The following is an 18,718-nucleotide window of genomic DNA, read 5'->3' as shown; positions in this document are numbered from 1 at the left end:
AGACCAGCCATGATGTATGGTTTAGAGACAGTAGCAATAGGCAGAAGACAGGAGGCGGAGCTGGAGGTGACAGAGTTAAAGATGCTAAGATTCTCTTTAGGAGTGACAAGAATGGACAGGATCAGGAATGAGGTCATTAGAGGGACAACACAGACAGGAAGGTTTGGAGAAAAAGCTAGAGAAGCCAGATTGAGATGGTTTGGACATATGCAGAGGAGGGACAGTGGATACATTGGTAGAAGAATGTTGGAGATGGAGCTACCGGGTAGGAGACAAAGAGGAGATATATGGATGCAGTGAGGGAGGACATGCAGATAGTTGGAGTCAGAGTAGAAGATGCAGAGAACAGGGTGAAATGGAAAACTTTGATTCGCTGTGGCATCCCCCTGAAAAAGGGACGAGCCAAAAGGAAAAGAAGAAGAAGACTAGTTTCATGTAAAACATTTTCAACATTTGACCAATCAGTTACCAAGTTAGTTACAGTTAGTCAGTTACTAAGTATATCAAACTAAAACTCACCATAATACTAAACCCCCATAGAAAGGGGTTGTCCTTTGGGCATCACCTGTTGTAAAAAAGTGGGTTGACTGTAAATGCGACTTTCTTGAGTGTTTGGTTACATAAAGGGCCATCGTCCGTCTCTCGTCAATGGGCATCTTCCACTTTTGAAAGATGTTCTTGAAATTTTTGTTGAGGCTTTTGTTTAAATAGCATTTGTAATGGACTTGACAGGGGAAGAATATGTTGGATGTTATATATGTAGGTATAGCTTTTTTGGTGTGATTCTTTGGTTCTAGATCCTCAATTCTCTCTTTTAGTGTATGTCGTCTTGGTGTTTCGGACCTGGTCGTTTGGCTTTTCTTGAGTATTTTTTTAGCTAAGCTTAGCTAGTTTTCAGGCTAGTGGTTTGTGGTTTTAATACTCACCTGATTAGCTGAGATCGTAATACTTTATTGTACATTTTTATTCTTGTTATCTTCCTATGTTTGACTTTGGTCTTTTATCGTCTCTGTCCTCAGGAGTCTGTCCAACATCTCTCAAATCATCTATCAGACATCAAACCCTGTTGACACTCAATATGTCGCTGCCAACGACCCACGTATCTCCACAGTTGCTGTGGTCATCATTGTAGAGAATAAACAGGAAGCGGGTGGCCTGCTGCGTCTCATGCTGGTTGGGCGGGGTTACACGAGTAAAGGACCTGGGGACGTCCCTCCTATTACAACTCGACGTCTCTACCCAGTGGTCGCACCTCGCAGGGCATTCTCTCAAGAGGAAGAGCTTGGTAAACTGGTTGTGGGAAGTTACTCTGAGTACAACAACCACTTTGTAAAGGCCATGATGCACGGCGAACACGTTTACTTCCTGTTCTCTAAAAGGGATATGTGGCACAAAAAAGAGTACCGTACATATGCTTCCCGGCTCTGCACCTCGGACCGCAGTTTCTACTCCTATGTAGAGGTGCCACTGGTATGCCATGGCGGTTACAACTTGGCTCAGGGTGCATGGCTGGGGAATCATTCTGGTGAAGCGGCCTTATTTGTGGTCATGGCAGCAGGACAAGCCTCCACACCTGTAGCAACAGGACGATCTGCGTTGTGCATATACAGAATGGTGGGGCTGGATGCCATGCTACGGCGGGCACAGGAAGTATGCTACACAGAGGGAGGGCGGGGCAGCAGCGGACAGGAAGAAGCCTACATCGAGTATGCCGTGTCGTCCAAATGCCTTAGGTTACCAAAGGTAAACACTCACTGTTATCTGCGTAAGATCATTGTGATGACCTGGTTTCATGTGGTGAATTGAATTGAATCACACCATGCCATCTGCTGGTCTTAAAAGAAATTACATAATCATCTCAACTAATATAAAGGGATAGCTCAAGTAATTTAAAAAAAAAATATTGTTAATATTAAAAATTAATATTGAGTCTCTCCTGAATTTTGCATGTGTCTCAGACAGCGTTTTTCTCATTTTCCATTGCATTGTCTAATCTTCCCCAAGGCATCCATGCAGGAGTATCCTTGCGGAGGTGAACACACCCCCAACCCTATCGCCAGTACTGTTCCACTTGAGGCTTCTCCCACCTTTACGTACAACACACTGCTGACTGCTGTTACCACGACAACAGAGGCTGGACACACAATCAGCTTCCTAGGAGACAAAGGTGGACAGTTACACAAGGTAAAGCCACTGAGTGACACAAACTGACCACAGGAGGCAGCAGTAGACGAGCATCAATCTCAATTTCCACTACTATTAGATTTCTAGATTACTGTTATATTTCCATATACTGTTTTATTTGTTTATTTAACCAGATCATATACTGTTTTATTTGTTTATTTAACTTTTTTAATTGTTTATATAGTTTTTAACTATTTATATACTTGTTCAAGTAAATACTTGTATAATTATGCTTATCTAGGGCAGTGGTGGCTTGGTGGTTAAGGAAGCAGATTTGGGGCCAGAAAGTTTCAGGTTCGAGTCCACCAGCTGCCAAGTTGCCACTCAGGTGCTCTGAGAGCTGCCCCCTACTCACTTTGGTGATGGGTTAAAAGCAGAGGTCACATCTATCTGTTTACTTATCGAATATAATCTCCTGCTTGCCTGAAATCTAAAATGTAGAAAAACAAATCTTAAGACATTGTGAGTCAGACACAAGTTCAACAGGACAATTTGCAGCAAAGTTTTCATGAAATAATAGGCTTACTTATCTTGAATCGCTTTGTTCCTAAATCCTAGTCCTCAATTATCCATGTCAGGTATTTGAAGAGAGCCATCTTCATCTGCTCGATGTTGAACAACAACATGAGCTATTCCATGCAAATTTGGATAACAGCTATCCACAGGAGTCTCCCAATCTCTGTTTTAAACCCAAAATGTAATTCCTTCAACTGCTTTGCAGGTGATGGTGCATTCTGATTGGTCAGGTGACCACTACAACACTGTTATGGTGGACAGTGGGAATGCTGTCACTGCTGACCTCCTGCTGGACCAAAGACAAGAACAAGTCTATGTACTGACCAGCAGTAAGGTAAGACAAGACTTGGGGACAAAAAGACAAGAAAATTGATAGTTATATCACTAAAATTCATAATTGTGTCCTGTCTCTCTTTTAGTTGTCTAAAGTTTCAGTGTCGTCCTGTGAGACACAGACAGACTGTCAGTCCTGTCTGGCTGTTAGAGACCCCTATTGTGGCTGGTGTGTCCTGGAGGGAAAGTAAGGAAGTCCATCTCTCCAACCTACCTGTATATCTATCTCTGTGTGTCTAATTGCTCTCTATGTCCAGGTGTTGTCGTAAACATCAGTGTAATCGCCACCATCGGACTAATCACTGGCTTTGGAGTTTTGAGCCAACCAATCATTGTGTGATGGTACATGATGTGCAGCCGGCAATTCAGAGCATCGATCAGCGGATGCAGGTATGGCTTTACTGATGGTGATGAAGATAATGGCATTGAGGAAGATGGAGACATTAGTGATAATGTCTCATGTCTCTAGGTCACACTTTCTGTGCTCCGGCTCCCCACTCTCACAGAGGTGGAGACAATGTCCTGTGACTTTGGGCTTTACCCACCACAGCCTGCTATTGTCATGGGAACCAATGTCATCTGTCAGTCGCCTGCACCAAAGCTCCTCCCACAAATACCTTCAGGAAGTGGTAAGTTCACTACATTTGGGTTCCAACGACTGGGACAAGAGGAAATTGACCGACTGAATTCACGTATATGAAATATATGTGTACTTAGTGGGTCAAATAATACACCAATTAGGCCAATTAACAATCGAAAGGAGCCATACCACAAAGGGGCGTGGATTACATCAAGTACTGTGATTTCCAGAGTATAAGTGTGTAACTAGCTGTGTTACAGGCACTCTTCGAAAAAAAAAAGCTTTTATTTTGTTAAAAGTGAAATTTAAAAAAAAAAGTAACATCTTTCTGTGTATATATCCCATGTTACATGTTACAATGTGGACACCTGCGGCTTATAGAGAAGTGCCTATATGTACAGTTTTTAAAAAGTTAAAATGTTAAATCTTCAGTACATCTGACGTCAACAAGGGTGATCAACCTGGGACCGTGGCACAGGTTTGGCTGTAAATACATGACAGATTCATTAAGGCAATCAAATAATTTAAGATTTTCTTAAATGTAAAAACTTGGCAAAAAAAACATCAATGCAAAAAAATATATATATTAGCAGTAAAATTTTTACTGCTAATATATATATGTACAGTTGTTTTTTTTCTTTTTAAATTGGGTGTGACTTATATTCAGGTACGCTTAATAGTCTGGAATGTGTAAATTGGGTGTGACTTATATTCAGGTAGTCTGGAATGTACATTACAGTACGGATCCCGGAGCTCTCTAGTCGATTCATCCTTGCATTTTAAGGGCCAAATACATTTTTTTATTCTTTCAGACGGACAACTGTTTATTTCCGTTTGAAGATACAATAAAATATGTTAACGCCACATTTTTAACCTTCCTGCTTCCAGATCACCTGATCCTGCCAGTGTCACTTAAGTTTGGTCATGTCACCATCGCCACAGGAAACATGACTTTTTATGACTGTGGAGCAGTGAGTCACCTGAATCAGAGTGCGCAGTAAGTCAGGAAGATAAAGAAGACGATAAAGAAATTCTGATACTGATGATGTCGTCAATGTTTATGGTGTTGAAAATGTCTTGCAGGTGTCTCTCGTGTGTCCTCAGCGTGTGGAATTGTAACTGGTGTCCTTTAGATCAACTCTGCACTAACAACCGCACCTGTCCTAGTAAACACATCATCCTTAACCAAAGAGTGAGATACCCTTTGTTAAAGTTCTTTTCGTTAGACACGTATGTCAATCTGCAAATCTCTCTTACCCTCTCGCTTTTTTTTTGTTTGTCTGTAGAACTCTCCTGGTCCTAGCTTGTGTCCTCTCATCTTTGCACTGCAGAGTTCCGCTCTTGTGCCAATGAGCCTGAACACCAGCGTGGTGCTGCAGGGACAAAACCTGGACTTTTTTACAGTGGGTATCTCTGACGTTTTGCCCCTCTGAGACACTGGGTAGTCTCAGTTCACTGCTGCTTACTTTTACAGCCTCAAAACAAACTCTAAAGAGGAAACCAGTGTTTGTGGACTTAGGTGTTTTACAAACTTTACAGTTATGGAAAAGTCTTACAGTGACCGGTGTATGGTTAGGTGGTTGGGTGAAATGTTTCCTGACCTCACGGGGCAGTCGTGGCTTAGTGGTTAAGGAAGCGGACTTGGGTCTGGAAGGTTTCAGGTTCGAGTCCACCAGCTGCCAAGTTACCACTGAGGTGCTCTGAGCATGGCATAGTCTCCACACCAATGCTCCCCGGGTGCTTTAAGTTGCCCATTGTTCACTTTGGTGAAGGGTTAAAAACAGAGGTCACATTTCATTGTGTGCTGTGTCACAATGACAAGTAGTTCAATATCCTTTCCTTTCCTTTTCCTTTCCTTGTGTATATCTCCAGGATGAAGCTTTATGCGTCTGCATTGTGGAAATTGAGAGAGTCGAGTTTGAACTGAAGGCTGAACAGGAGAAACACAACGAAACGCACATATTCTCTTGCAGTGCTCACAAGGTAAAAGGCACGCATGCTTTCTCAGATTTGCACGCACATGGAGCTGGCTGCCTCTCACTGTGTCTGTCTATAGTTCCAGTCTCCTCTACGTCAGCTCGAGTATTCAGCACCTGTATATCTGCGCATAGGAGAGAGACGCATTGACACATCTCCTGGTCTTCACCGTAAGGCCTCCTCACCTGTCTGACTGTGGGACCTGGTTTAGCTTGAGTGCACATGTGTTCTTAATCTTTTTGTGTGTGTGTGTATCGCTTTAGTCAAGTTGTACGACTGCTCCGCGGGCCAAACAGATTGCTCTCAGTGTTGGGCAGTGCCAGAGGAGTATGGCTGCGTGTGGTGTCCTGGAGGCTCCACCCCGAGATGTATTTACAAACATTTGTGTACCAGTGAACCTGCAGACACCTGCCCTGCTCCCAACATCAGTCAAGTAAGCCTGAGAATTGAAGAGAGCTTATTTATCTGTCTAAATGTGTACGTCTGGCAGTCTCACCGATCTGTTTGACCTGATCTAAGACAGGCATGGGCAAACTAAGGCCCAGGGGCAGGATGCGGTCCGTTCCAATTTTTTTATTCGGTCTGCCATTCGGTCTTTTCCAAATTATATAATTTATTTATAATAATACTTGTGCCTGTAATACCTATGTTTCCCCAATAGATGGTGTAGAAAATGATAAAAGCATTTTTTTTTAAAAAGAATTGTACTGTATTGATCCCATATTTAGGAAATTGTTGTGTTAGCAGCAGAAATGCTGGGGCAGTGGTGGCTTAGTGGTTAAGGAAGTGGACTTGGGTTCGGATAACAGTGCCAAGTTATCACTGAGGTGCTCTAAGCATGGCACCCCGGGCGCTCAAAGCTGCCCACGTTTCACATTTCGTTATGTGTGCAGTGGTGTGCTGTTACCATGACAAGTAGTTCACTTTCCTTAACAGGCAGCCCCCAGCAGGCGCATGACTTTTACATGTCATTTATCTTAGTTCACATGAACACTCTATCTATCTGTTCCTGACCCGCCCCCCTCTGTTCAACTTAGGACAATAGTGGGACAAAAAGCCGCGAGACAAAAAGTTTGCCCACGCTTGATCTAACACTAACTTTTGTCTCCTGTCGTGCCTGACAGTGTCATGTATCAGTCTAACTGTCTCCATCCGTCTTATAGACATTTACTTTACTTGTCTTTATCTCCCATCTCTTTCTGACTGTCTCACACACCTTTGTCCAAACAATTTGTCTGGCTGTCTCAACTGTCTTTGTTACAGTCTCACCTGGCTATCTGACTGTTTTACCTGTCTGTCCCCAGGTAATCCCTGTCTCTGGTCCGTTGGAGGGTGGAGTCTTGGTGACAATCACAGGTTCAAATCTAGGAATGAAGTTTGAGGACGTAGTGGGAGGAGTAACGGTTGCAGGAGTTCAGTGTCTGCCTCAATTTGAAAGTTATAAGATCTCAACCAGGTATATTAAGGACACACACCTGAACGACACAGAGATATTAAATATATATATTTTTAACAAATTTGTATTTTTTTTCCTGTGTGTCAGAATTGTGTGTGAACTTCAGCCCAGTGGGAAACAGAGGAAAGGACATGTTGTTGTTACAGTTGTTGGAACATCTTTACCAGGGCGATCATCCCAAATTTTCACCTATCAGGTCAGAGACTGACAAGTGTTATTTAGGTCTGGACTCTTTTTTGTTTTACTTTGCATTCCACATTTATTTCTATGAGATGTTTTGCCATATTCATCCTTTGGCTGGGTTTGGGACTTATACTCAGGTGCGACTTTTTTAATATTAAAATATATGATTTCACATGTTTGTTATTTTCACACTGACAGCCGCTAGAGGGCGCTCTAGACTTGTGTACCAGTATCTGCTACTCCTGTACCACTGAAGATTTACTCCGAATCGACTTATATACTACTCCTGTACCACTGAGGATTTACTCCGAAGCGACTTGTATACTTTTTTTTCCTTCTTCATTATGCATTTTTTTGGCTGGTGCAACTTATACTCTGGAGCGACTTATAGTCCGGAAAATATTGTACTATTTAGGAATAGAATTTGAGGGCTCTCAAACCTTTGTTGTAAGCTGAGCTGACGAGAACTGAACAATAAGGTTAGGTCAGGAGCTCTGTGCTACGGGCTTTAGTAGTTAAATTAAACTTCCTGGCAAGTACATAGTCTACAAAGCCAGGATTAGTTCCAGGATCTATATGGTATGAGATGCTGCTTCTGAGACCTTTCACTTGCCTTCTGTTATAGTGAGACAATTGTTAGAGTCCTATTATCTTTTCAGTTTTTTTTTAATTCTCATATTCTGACTTAATTTCCTATCTCTATTTTGTTGGAAACCCTATCAGGACCCTCAGCTAACAGCTCTAGTTCCTGATAAAGGTCCAGTTTCTGGGGGAACTAGATTGACCATCAGTGGACGCCACCTGCTGACAGGACAGACCTGTGACCTGAAGGCTTTCCTGGGCACTCAGCCCTGTCACATGTAAATACATTGAAATCGAGGTATGGCCAACTAATAACATTTACAGCTCTACTGATACATGTGTCCTCTCAGCATACAGGAAGTGTTAGATTCTCAGCTGCTCTGTCAGACCACCTATAGTCCCCATCCCCAGGATGTGTCTGTTCAGATTTTGTTTGGAAAAACAGTGCGCAGTATTCCAAACCTAAGCTTCCGTTACATGGAGGATCCAATCATCACTGACGCCACACCCTCTGAGAGTTTCTATGCGTAAGAACCAATCAAAAAGCAGACTAATTCAGCCACGTTTCACTAAAGGACTAAAAGGGTTCATTTCCTTTACTCAGAGGAGGACGTGTTGTCAAGGTGACAGGCAGGAACCTGAACGTTGTGCAACAACCAGTCATCTCAGTGTTGGTAGAGCCTGTGGAGGTCCAGAGAGTGAAGCGGAAAAAACGATTGGCTTTGTTGTCTTCTAAACAGCAGCTGGTTTTCAACAGTTCCATGAATACAGTGAGTTTTGTCTTTTTCCCTTTCCCAGTGTCTGTTTATTGCTGTCAACAGTTCCATGAATACAGTGAGTTTCATATACATGTCTTTTTCTCTTTCCCAGTGTCTGTTTATTGCTATCCTCCTTAAAGACGTTCCTCCTCTGTTTGTCCCTCTTTACCTGATTGTCTCCAAGGTGTCTGAGCGCTGCTTGTTGATGTCACCAACTCAAATGAATTGTCTCACTCCAGCCGTGGCCTCACAGGTCAGAGTGAAGGATGTCTGGTTTCAGTTGGACAACGTAAGGGTCCGCTTTGAGAGCATCAAGGTACTTGCGATGTCATTTGCTTTTGACATCCTCAACATCTCTTTTCCATTCTCATTTTATAAATACGTCTCTCCTTTTTCTTTCCCTCTATGAACATGTCTCTTTCTATTGTTACTGTCTGTCCCTCAGGGTAAACGTTTTTCCTATTATCCGAACCCAGACCTTTTCCGTTTGAACAGAGACGTTCCAGATACTCCATATCGTTTTAAACCAGGAGGAGTGATCGCTGTTGAGGTAACAAGGATGAGGGCGGGTTGTCTGTTGACATCTTTTTTTTGTGTTTATTGCTTTAGTCAATTTGTAGGTGGCCAGTCGTTGGGCTGTGCCAGAGTAGTATGGCTGTGTGTGGTGTTTAAGATACTCCACCACCGAGATGTATTTACAAACATTCATGACTATCACTTTTGATTGTGTGTTGCTTAGGGTCTGGACCTGACCAAAGCCATGTCCAGACAGGAGGTGAAGGCTCGCCTGGGGGACCAGGAGTGTGAGGTGAAAACTCTGGACAACACTCATCTCTACTGTGAACCTCCTGAAAATCAACCAGCCAGTGCGGACGATAGCAGCCCATTGCCCAGCCTAAAGGTGGCACGCTGACATGTATTCTCGACGGGGAAATTCTCAAAGGGAACAGTTTTAACAATGCCTGTTTTTCTCTTACCTGCCTATTTGTCAGGTGTTGTTGGGAAACCTCGAGGTGGATCTAGGACTCGTCCAGTATGACAGTGACACACTTCTGACTCCTTTCCCATTGGCTGCTCTGATTGGTTTAGGAGCAGGGGCAGCTGTGATCATCCTGTCAGTGCTTGTTGTCATCCTCATGTACAGGTATCCGTTCGTACCTTTATGTGCTTTATGTGTATCTACTTGATTGTCATTGAGTGTCTTAACCATTTGTACCTGCCTATTTGTATTTTGTAAGTTGTCTCTTTTTCCATCTTTAGGTCTCACTGCATTGGTAGTGTTTTGTCGAAGTTGTTTTTTTTAAAAGATATTCTGGAGTTGTTGATCCTGTGTGTTTGTGTGCGTGTCTGTGCATCAATGTGCGTAGGAGAAAGAGTAAACAAGCCCTCCGAGACTATAAGAAAGTTTTGCTGCAATTGGAAACATTGGAGATCAACGTGGGAGATCAGTGTCGCAAAGAGTTTACAGGTACAAAAAAAAAGAACAGAAGCACACAGACACATGCATACGTAGAGACAGATATATAGAACTTTGTTAATCCCTCAGGAGCACCAAAACAACAGGAATAACATTACAGTGGAGTTGGTTTGCGAACTTAATTTGTTCCTAATCGAATTTGCGTTTTCCCCCAATGGAATCGATGTAAAATGGCTTTATCACAAATTATTCTCTCCGAAATACTGTTTCGGGCCAACTTCTTTCGTTGATCCAAATCAGTAGCAACTTTTCCACATCTTCTATTTCTATCTACAAATCTAAGCCATACCATAAACCAGATCTGAAACATCAGCGCCATTCAGAGAAAACCAGATCTGAAACATCAGCGCCATTCTCAGGCTTTCGTATCATCTTAGTTTCACTTCTATTGCTGTTCTCACTATTTTTCTTTCAGCTTTTCCACTTTCACTCAAATCCCAATGTGATTTATGAAATAAAAAAAAGAAGAAATAGCACAATGCAAGAAATACTGGCAAAATAACACAGGTAACACAATCTGAAAGTAGTGCTGATGGGAAAGATTGAACATAAAATCGCCAGGTATGCAGATGATACTCTTTTATTTCTCACATCGCCTAAACAATCAATTCCTGCTATTCTGGCAACTTTTGCTGTGTTCATTTTTTGTTCATATCTGGATACATAAGTAAATCTGAAGTTATGCCACTGGGGGCATTGAAAGTAACTGATATTGGAGATAATTTCTCTTTCAGGTATACCTCGGAGTGAAAATATCTCCTGATCTGAGTGAAATGTGGAAACTTAATTTTGCTCCAATCTGTGCACAAATTAAAAGAAACTTCCCTTATCAATGATGGGACAAATCAGTTTAATTAAAATGAATGTCCTCCCCTGCCTCCTGTACCCTCTACAGATGCTAACCTTATACAGTTCCAAAAAAACAAACAAACCAGGATTTAGAAAAGGCACTCAATACTAAACCAAGACTTAAAATATTGCAGTTTCCTCCAGTCAATACTCGTCACTTTTGTATTATTTATATTGTAAGTCTTTGCTATCCCCTATAACTCAAAATCCTGACTTCCCTGCTGGTGGAGATTCATCCGTGTTTTCTTCTTGGTGGAACACAGGAATTCGTACAATTGGTGACTTAATTAAAGACAACATCTTAATGTCCTTCCAACAACTTAAAGCAACATTTAACATCCCTCAACAACATTTTTTTGCTTACTTACAACTGAGACATTTTATATCCGCCCAGGTCACATCCTTCCCTACTGATGCTAACATGGAGCAAACAAACCAGGATTTAGAAAAGGCACTCAATACTAAACCAAGACTTAAAATATTGCAGTTTCCTCCAGTCAATACTCGTCACTTTTGTATTATTTATATTGTAAGTCTTTGCTATCCCCTATAACTCAAAATCCTGACTTCCCTGCTGGTGGAGATTCATCCGTGTTTTCTTCTTGGTGGAACACAGGAATTCGTACAATTGGTGACTTAATTAAAGACAACATCTTAATGTCCTTCCAACAACTTAAAGCAACATTTAACATCCCTCAACAACATTTTTTTGCTTACTTACAACTGAGACATTTTATGGGAATGCAAAAAGATCTCTACATATTGGAACCATATTTCTTCGGTAATCGGTGGGATTTTCAAATTAAAAATAAAGAGAAAGATCCAGGTGTCTTCCTTCTGGACTTTACCTCTAGGGAACTAAAAATGCCTGCCACCAACACTGAATATATAGAGGATGATTGGCAGAGCTCATTATGTATGATTAAGTCTACATTCACATGTAACGGATTAAGGGAAACGCAATTTAAAATAATTTACAGACTCTATATGACTCCCGTTATTTTACATATAATTAATCGCCCTTTCTCTCCTATTGGCATCAAATGTGAGTAAGAGAGAGAGGAACATATTTCCACTGCTTTTGGGAATGCAAAAAGATCTCTACATATTGGAACCAGATTTCTTCGGTAATCGGTGGGATTTTCAAATTAAAAATAAAGAGAAAGATCCAGGTGTCTTCCTTCTGGACTTTACCTCTAGGGAACTAAAAATGCCTGCCACCAACTGTAAGCTTCTGGAGAAACTACTCTTGATAGCCCGAAAATGCATCTTGCATAAGTGGATAAAAGAATATCCACCCAATATCATCCTTTGGTACAAGGAGGTTTTCAATACTCTACCCCATGAAAGGCTGCATGTAATTGTAATGAAGGAGAAAGAGGTGTATTTCTTAAAGATTTGGTCTACTTCTCTAAATTACATACTGAGAGATTTGCTTTTAAAACGAGATCGTTTTTTCCAAAACTTCCATGGCCGCCTTGTAGCTTGTGGATTCTGCATCATCACAGTAGCTCGGCTTTTGTCTTCGGTACTCTGATTTGGGCTGCACGCATTTGTTGCACATTTCTAAGGTTTAGTGTTACTGCGTACTGCTCTGTCTGTGTTATTTATTTTGTCTTTCTTTATATTCAATGGCCGTCTAGGGTGGGGTGGGTGGCTATGGGATTGCGGTGTTGTTTGGTTTCTGTTCTGTTAAACTTTAAAATTCAATAAAAAATACTTAAAAAAAGAATGGGGGGAAAAAAGGGAAAATGGCTCCTATTTAATATCCTTTTTTTTTTTTTGGAGCTGAACATTTTATTTATGTTTTTTAACTACATTTTAACATTACATTTTTCCATACCGTAATCTCCCTTTTGACCAATGTAGCTAGAGCTCTGATTCTCTTTGCCTTCCTTCTGCTTATGCAGACCTGATGACAGAGATGTTGGACTTGAGCAGTGATGTTGGAGGACCAGGGCTCCCCCTGCTGGACTACAGGACGTATGCAGAGAGGGTTTTCTTTCCTGGTCAGCAGAGAGCTCTGATGAACCAACAACTGGACCTGCCAGAGTCTAGGAGGTCCACAGTGGAACAGGGTCTACAACAGCTCAACAACCTGTTAAACAACAGGGTCTTTCTGACGAGGGTAAATACATGGACCTAGACTAACAGCTTGTCCTGATCTTCTATGATAGCCCATTCCTTGATCTCAGGTTTTAGACTCACCTGATCCTGATCCAAACTTGACCTTGGTTTGTCTTGTGTCTCAGTTTATCCACACTCTGGAGGCACAGCAGGGTTTCTCTCAGAGAGACCGCGGTTATGTGGCTAGTCTTCTTACTATGGCCCTCCATGACAAACTGGAGTACTTTACTGAGGTCATGAAGACCCTGCTGCAGGACCTGGTCCAGCAGTACGTGGCCAAGAACCCTAAACTTATGCTGCGCAGGTATGTCACAGGTCATACGAAGAAGAATTTATGGTCCAGACCTAAGTCCACGTGTCTAACCTGTTTGTATGTCGGTCTTCCAGGACAGAGACAGTTGTAGAAAAGATGTTGACAAATTGGATGTCAATCTGTCTGTACTCCTTCCTAAAGGTAAATGTCCGTCTGTCTCTCCAACCCATCTCTTTCTAGCACAGAGGTTCCCAAACTTTCTCTGCTGGGGTCCCTTTTGTTTGAAAGGAAATAGTTTGCCCCCCACCTGGGGTCCCTTTTGTTTGAAAGGAAATTGTTTGCCCCCCCATGCCACCCCACCCCCAAAAAAAGGACACAAATGTATTTTTTTAGACTCATTTATTTCTGTGTTTACACACCTTCAACTTGTTAATTTAATGCTAGAATTGAAGACTTTGGTCTAGTGCTAACTGTTGTATCGAAGTAGCTTTAATCTGAGGAAGCCTCTTGAATGAGAGGCGAATATTATCATCAGATGTTCATTTTACACCACTGTCAACCAACCCGTTTGTTGCCTTTAGTCTCTTGTTAAACATTTACATCATTGGACAATATGCTGCACTACGTTTCATTCACCCCGCCACCCCCAACCCCCCAGCAATAGTACTTCTGCACCCCCTCCCCCAAAGGGCACCCACACATTGGGAACCTCTGTTTTAACAAGTATCCTGGTCTTATTCATGTCTCTCTGATCAATCAGGAAGTAGCAGGAGAGCCTCTCTACGTCCTCTTCAGAGCGATAAAATACCAGGTAGACAAAGGCCCGGTGGATGTTGTTACAGGAAAAGCCAAGCGAACGCTGAACGACAGTCATTTATTGCGCGATGACATTGACTACAGCGCCATGGTAATCACCATATCACAGAGACAGACATGAAAGACAGCTTTGTACAAGGAGAACAAGGAGCTCAGCCTGTTTGTCCCTCTTTCTCAGACCCTGAATGTCATGGTGAAGAACGGTGTTGAGGTTCATCAGTGTCCTGTTAAAGTCCTTGATATTGACACCATAACACAGGTGAGGTCAAAGGTGGTAAGACGGGTACCTATGGGCTGGTTGACTATCAGTCACCTCTCTCCCTCTCATCCAGGTGAAGGATAAGATCCTGGATCAGGTTTACAAAGGTGCTCCATTCTCCCAGAGACCAGCAGCTGATAGTTTGGACCTAGGTACGATTGCCTTTCTGTCTCTCCATTTGTCGTTCTTTCTCACTGTTATTTTTTTCTTACTTGTCTGCTGTCTGTTCAAAAGAGTGGCGTTCAGGTCAAGCGGGCCACCTCACTCTGTCAGACGACGACGTCACAGCGGTGGTTCAGGGTCGCTGGAAAAGAATCAACACACTGCAGCACTACAAGGTAGCCACCACCGATCACCAATCACCAATCACCAATCACATCTCTTCTTAGAGCCCTTCACTTCCTGTTCTCCTCAATGTTCCTTAGGTTCCAGACGGAGCAACAGTCGCTTTGGTTTCTCGCTGCCAGAGCTCAGGTGGAGTCAATCAGGTGTTCCAGACTGGAGAGAGTAAGATCAAGAACTAAAATCAGAAGAGTTACAGTTAAACGAATTTCAGATTAGAGATTGATGGTTTACTCTCGTCATAGAAACACCAATGCTTGAGGACGAAGAAGATGAGGGTCTGCGTCAGTGGCATCTTTTAAAAAGCAGTGAAGATCCAGAGATTCCAAAACACCGGAAGAGCAGCATGAGGGAGAGAGAGCGAGCAAAGGCAATACCAGAGATTTACCTGACCAGACTACTGTCCATGAAGGTAACACACAAACCTGACTCTCTTTTATGGTGGTAAGGTCCCTCTAATACTGTACTTACTCGTGTATTAGCCCATTCACGTATAAGCCGACCGCTGAAAATTGATCTCAAAATGGTGATTTAAAAAAAAACAAAAAAAAAAAAACTTGCATATAAGCCGACCATAATGTTTTCATTTCTTGCCGCGGTAAAATGTCTTACTCCTGTGCGCATCAACAAAGCATTAGGAAATGATCTTGGAAAACACAGTTTTTACGTTAAAATTGCAAAGATTTCGCCCATGTTTGTTGGCGAAATTCAGACGTGATTTTTTTTTTGCATTACTGTATAGCAGTGGTTCAGTTAAAATAATTATTAAATATCAGTTGTAGATTGTGTGGATTTAATTCATTTGTGTAATGATATTTTTGACGTAGATTGTGTGGATTTAATTCATTTGTGTCATGATATTTTTGACCATACGTTCGAGTTGGTGTTTATTATTGGTGATAATGTGAGCGATGGGAAATCCTTCGTTTTGACCTGTGTCCGTCTGTGTACAGGGAACACTACAGAAGTTTGTGGATGACGTGTTCGTGGCAATCCTTAGTACGAAGCATCTTCCTCCCATTGCCGTCAGGTTCTTTTTTGATTTCCTGGATGACATGGCAGAGAAACATGGAATTAACGACCCAGAGACTGTCCACATTTGGAAGACAAACAGGTGAGAATCTTTGTTGCCCGTCTGTGGGTCAGGGTGCACTATTTTCTCTAATCTGTCACTCTCTCTTCAGTCTTCCTCTTAGGTTTTGGGTTAACATCTTGAAGAATCCTCAGTTTGTTCTGGACATTCAGGTGACGGATAGCATTGATGCTGTCTTGTCTGTCATTGCTCAGACCTTTATTGATTCTTGCACCACATCTGACCACAAAGTGGGACGGGTATGACTGTCTTTCTGAATGTCTGCCTTTCTACCCTGTTTGTTTTTTCTTTGGTTTTTATAAAGGTGACCATGTGATATTTTCTGTCAAATCAGGACTCGCCGGTCAACAAGCTGCTGTATGCCAGAGAAATTCCTCGATACAAGCAGATGGTGGAGAGGTGCAAATGGATTATCACACTGTCACACACGTACTGTTGAAACACACTTATGTGGCGTATTTGTTTACAGGTATTACAGTGACATCCACAGCGCTGCATCTGGCTGTTACCAGGAGATGAATTCTACTTTGACTGAACTGTCTGGGGTCAGTGAACACACAAAACATCTAAACATGCTTTTGTAGTTCAGGCAATGTTTTGAGTTGAAGAATATTTGAATTGTACACTGCCTGGCCAAAAAAAAAAGTCGCCACCAAAAAAAAAGGGGCATACGCTCTAATATTTGGTCGGACCGCCTTTAGCTTTGATTACAGCACGCATTCGCTGTGGCATTGTCTCGATAAGCTTCTGCAATGTCACAAGATTGATTTCCATCCAGTGTTGCATTCATTTTTCACCAAGATCTTGCATTGATGATGGTAGAGTCTGACCGCTGCGCAAAGCCTTCTCCAGCACATCCCAAAGACTCTCAATTGGGTTAAGGTCTGGACTCTGTGGTGGCCACAATCCATGTGTGAAAATGATGTCTCATGCTCCCTGAACCAGTCTTTCACAATTTGAGCCCGATGAATCCTGGCATTGCCATCTTGGAATATGCCCGTGCTATCAGGGAAGAAAAAATCCATTGATGGAATAACCTGGTCATTCAGTATATTCAGGTCGTCAGCTGACCTCATTCTTTGAGCACATACTGTTGCTGAACCTAGACCTGACCAACTGCAGCAACCCCAGATCATAACACTGCCCCCCACAGGCTTGAACAGTAGGCACTAGGCATGATGGGTGCATCACTTCACCTGCCTCTCTTCTTACCCTGATGTGCCCATCACGATGGGTCCCCACTATCCTTCCAGTTTTTAATAATGCATGCCAATGATTTGACCCTTCTCAGACAGACTAACATCTTTTCCACGACCACGGGATGTGTCTTTCGACATGGTTGTTTAGGAAATGACTTAATAACAACAATAACTTGTTGCCAGCTGAAAGATAATCACCCATGCAGTAATTATCCAATAGGAGGCTCCTACCTATTTGCTTAGCTAAATCCAGGTGGCGACTTTTTTTTTTGGCCAGGCAGTGTATTGTGTGCAGTTATGTGTGTCAACACTGAGGAGTGTGATGTATTGTAAAATGGTTTGAAATCAGCAATCTACGGATATGTCGTAAAATACAAAGTCTTTTGACTTATTTATCACCTACTACAGTCCACCTCATTCTATTAATTTAGATTTTATTGACAACTGTGCAACTTATTGCTGGCCTTATTTTCCACTAACAAATATGTCTGGATCACTGACAAAAAAGAGAAACAAAAAACTACAGTGGGCAATGTCAGTGCAAAAAAAAAAATGTGCATACTGCATCTGAAGTAAAAGTATTATGTCTGCCTTACAGAGTTTTGCATCTGAGATGAATAGCCTTGTTGCTCTTCATGAACTGTATAAGTACATTAACAAGTATTACGACCAGGTAAAACACACACACACACAAACACACACGCACACTCATTCATAAATACATACAACGCTGGACCTGTCCGCCACATTTGTATCCGTCTCCTCTCTTTCAGATTATCATGTCTCTGGAGGAGGACAGCTCAGGACAGAAGATGCAGTTGGCCTATCGGTTACAGCAAGTTGCATCTCTGGTGGAGAACAAGGTCACCGACCTCTGATGACCTTGGTGACCTGTTGTACTTGTTGTGACCTTCAGAAAAATCGACTGAAGAATCTTAAAAAAAAAAAACCAACACTGGACTTTTTTTTTAATGTCTTCCTGTTTATACTGTATACTGTGTGTGTGTGTGCGTGTGTGTGTGTGTGTGCGTGCGTGTGTCCGTGTGTGTGCGCATGTCTTAGACAGCTGCCAAACAGTCTGACTGACTGACTGAACATTACCATAACCTGAGCTCAAACCTAAACTAAACCAAACGTGATTGGAGCTAGTTTAGTCTGGGATTTTAAAATGACAATCTAACCAATCAGATCAGGGAACAGCCTCTCCTCCTGCCTTGAACTACATTTGCCAGTATTCCTTGCTCTCTGCACGTAAACAGACTGCACAACATCAACCTTTTTAATGGGAAACATTTATTTCTTATTGATGTATTATTAGGGAGCAGAACTATCTTACTACTGAAACCAGCATAGCCAGTACATGCAATGATAACAATGCATTATGAGAATAATCTAACTAACACTGACTCTATGGCACTTTCATGTGGATCTTGGGAGTTTTTTTTTTCCCTTACCTTCAGTCTGACTCCATTTTCTGTCCACCTCAGCTAAAGAAGAACGCCAACTTTGAATACCAGCCTTCTAAACTTCCAGGTCTAGTCCTAAATAACAGTCCAGGTTCTCTAGTTTAAAACGTTTGGGGTGAACTTTTGAAAAAAAAAAAAAATTTTTTTTAAATGCATAATTATTTTTGTACATTGTAAAATTGAACCAAAATAATGTGTTATTTTACTGATGGAATGTTTAAAGCACAAAGTATGAAAAATAGAAGGAGCAGAAACTAGAGTCAGAATT

At 41.9% G+C, this 18,718-nt stretch overlaps 1 protein-coding gene across 2 annotated transcripts in view; it reads left to right on the top strand.

Moving 5' to 3' along the window:
- Window positions 1-18,712, top strand: part of plxnb3 (plexin B3) — a 52,743-nt gene extending 34,031 nt beyond the window's left edge. For both annotated transcript variants that reach the window (XM_008317869.3, XM_017035785.2), the window contains 37 exons: window positions 1,020-1,743; window positions 2,005-2,184; window positions 2,906-3,034; window positions 3,120-3,220; window positions 3,291-3,423; window positions 3,503-3,662; window positions 4,502-4,610; window positions 4,697-4,805; window positions 4,900-5,016; window positions 5,486-5,596; window positions 5,670-5,760; window positions 5,854-6,023; window positions 6,895-7,046; window positions 7,134-7,242; window positions 7,953-8,089; window positions 8,162-8,338; window positions 8,416-8,581; window positions 8,754-8,885; window positions 9,015-9,119; window positions 9,309-9,470; window positions 9,562-9,713; window positions 9,937-10,037; window positions 12,806-13,023; window positions 13,148-13,326; window positions 13,410-13,476; window positions 14,036-14,182; window positions 14,270-14,350; window positions 14,424-14,502; window positions 14,585-14,688; window positions 14,776-14,857; window positions 14,938-15,104; window positions 15,646-15,806; window positions 15,877-16,024; window positions 16,120-16,184; window positions 16,255-16,330; window positions 17,583-17,657; window positions 17,758-18,712. In XM_008317869.3, the coding sequence (XP_008316091.1) occupies window positions 1,020-1,743; window positions 2,005-2,184; window positions 2,906-3,034; window positions 3,120-3,220; window positions 3,291-3,423; window positions 3,503-3,662; window positions 4,502-4,610; window positions 4,697-4,805; window positions 4,900-5,016; window positions 5,486-5,596; window positions 5,670-5,760; window positions 5,854-6,023; window positions 6,895-7,046; window positions 7,134-7,242; window positions 7,953-8,089; window positions 8,162-8,338; window positions 8,416-8,581; window positions 8,754-8,885; window positions 9,015-9,119; window positions 9,309-9,470; window positions 9,562-9,713; window positions 9,937-10,037; window positions 12,806-13,023; window positions 13,148-13,326; window positions 13,410-13,476; window positions 14,036-14,182; window positions 14,270-14,350; window positions 14,424-14,502; window positions 14,585-14,688; window positions 14,776-14,857; window positions 14,938-15,104; window positions 15,646-15,806; window positions 15,877-16,024; window positions 16,120-16,184; window positions 16,255-16,330; window positions 17,583-17,657; window positions 17,758-17,862 (5,281 nt within the window). In that variant the 3' untranslated portion in view covers window positions 17,863-18,712. The remainder of the gene's footprint in view (window positions 1-1,019; window positions 1,744-2,004; window positions 2,185-2,905; window positions 3,035-3,119; window positions 3,221-3,290; window positions 3,424-3,502; window positions 3,663-4,501; window positions 4,611-4,696; window positions 4,806-4,899; window positions 5,017-5,485; window positions 5,597-5,669; window positions 5,761-5,853; window positions 6,024-6,894; window positions 7,047-7,133; window positions 7,243-7,952; window positions 8,090-8,161; window positions 8,339-8,415; window positions 8,582-8,753; window positions 8,886-9,014; window positions 9,120-9,308; window positions 9,471-9,561; window positions 9,714-9,936; window positions 10,038-12,805; window positions 13,024-13,147; window positions 13,327-13,409; window positions 13,477-14,035; window positions 14,183-14,269; window positions 14,351-14,423; window positions 14,503-14,584; window positions 14,689-14,775; window positions 14,858-14,937; window positions 15,105-15,645; window positions 15,807-15,876; window positions 16,025-16,119; window positions 16,185-16,254; window positions 16,331-17,582; window positions 17,658-17,757) is intronic.
- Window positions 18,713-18,718: the final 6 nt, after the last annotated feature.

This window comes from Cynoglossus semilaevis, chromosome 10 (genome assembly GCF_000523025.1).
Source record: "Cynoglossus semilaevis isolate Cse_v1.0 chromosome 10, Cse_v1.0, whole genome shotgun sequence".
Classification (NCBI taxonomy): domain Eukaryota; kingdom Metazoa; phylum Chordata; class Actinopteri; order Pleuronectiformes; family Cynoglossidae; genus Cynoglossus; species Cynoglossus semilaevis.
Note: the sequence above shows the minus strand (reverse complement) of the source record. Positions and strands in the feature narration are given on the sequence as shown.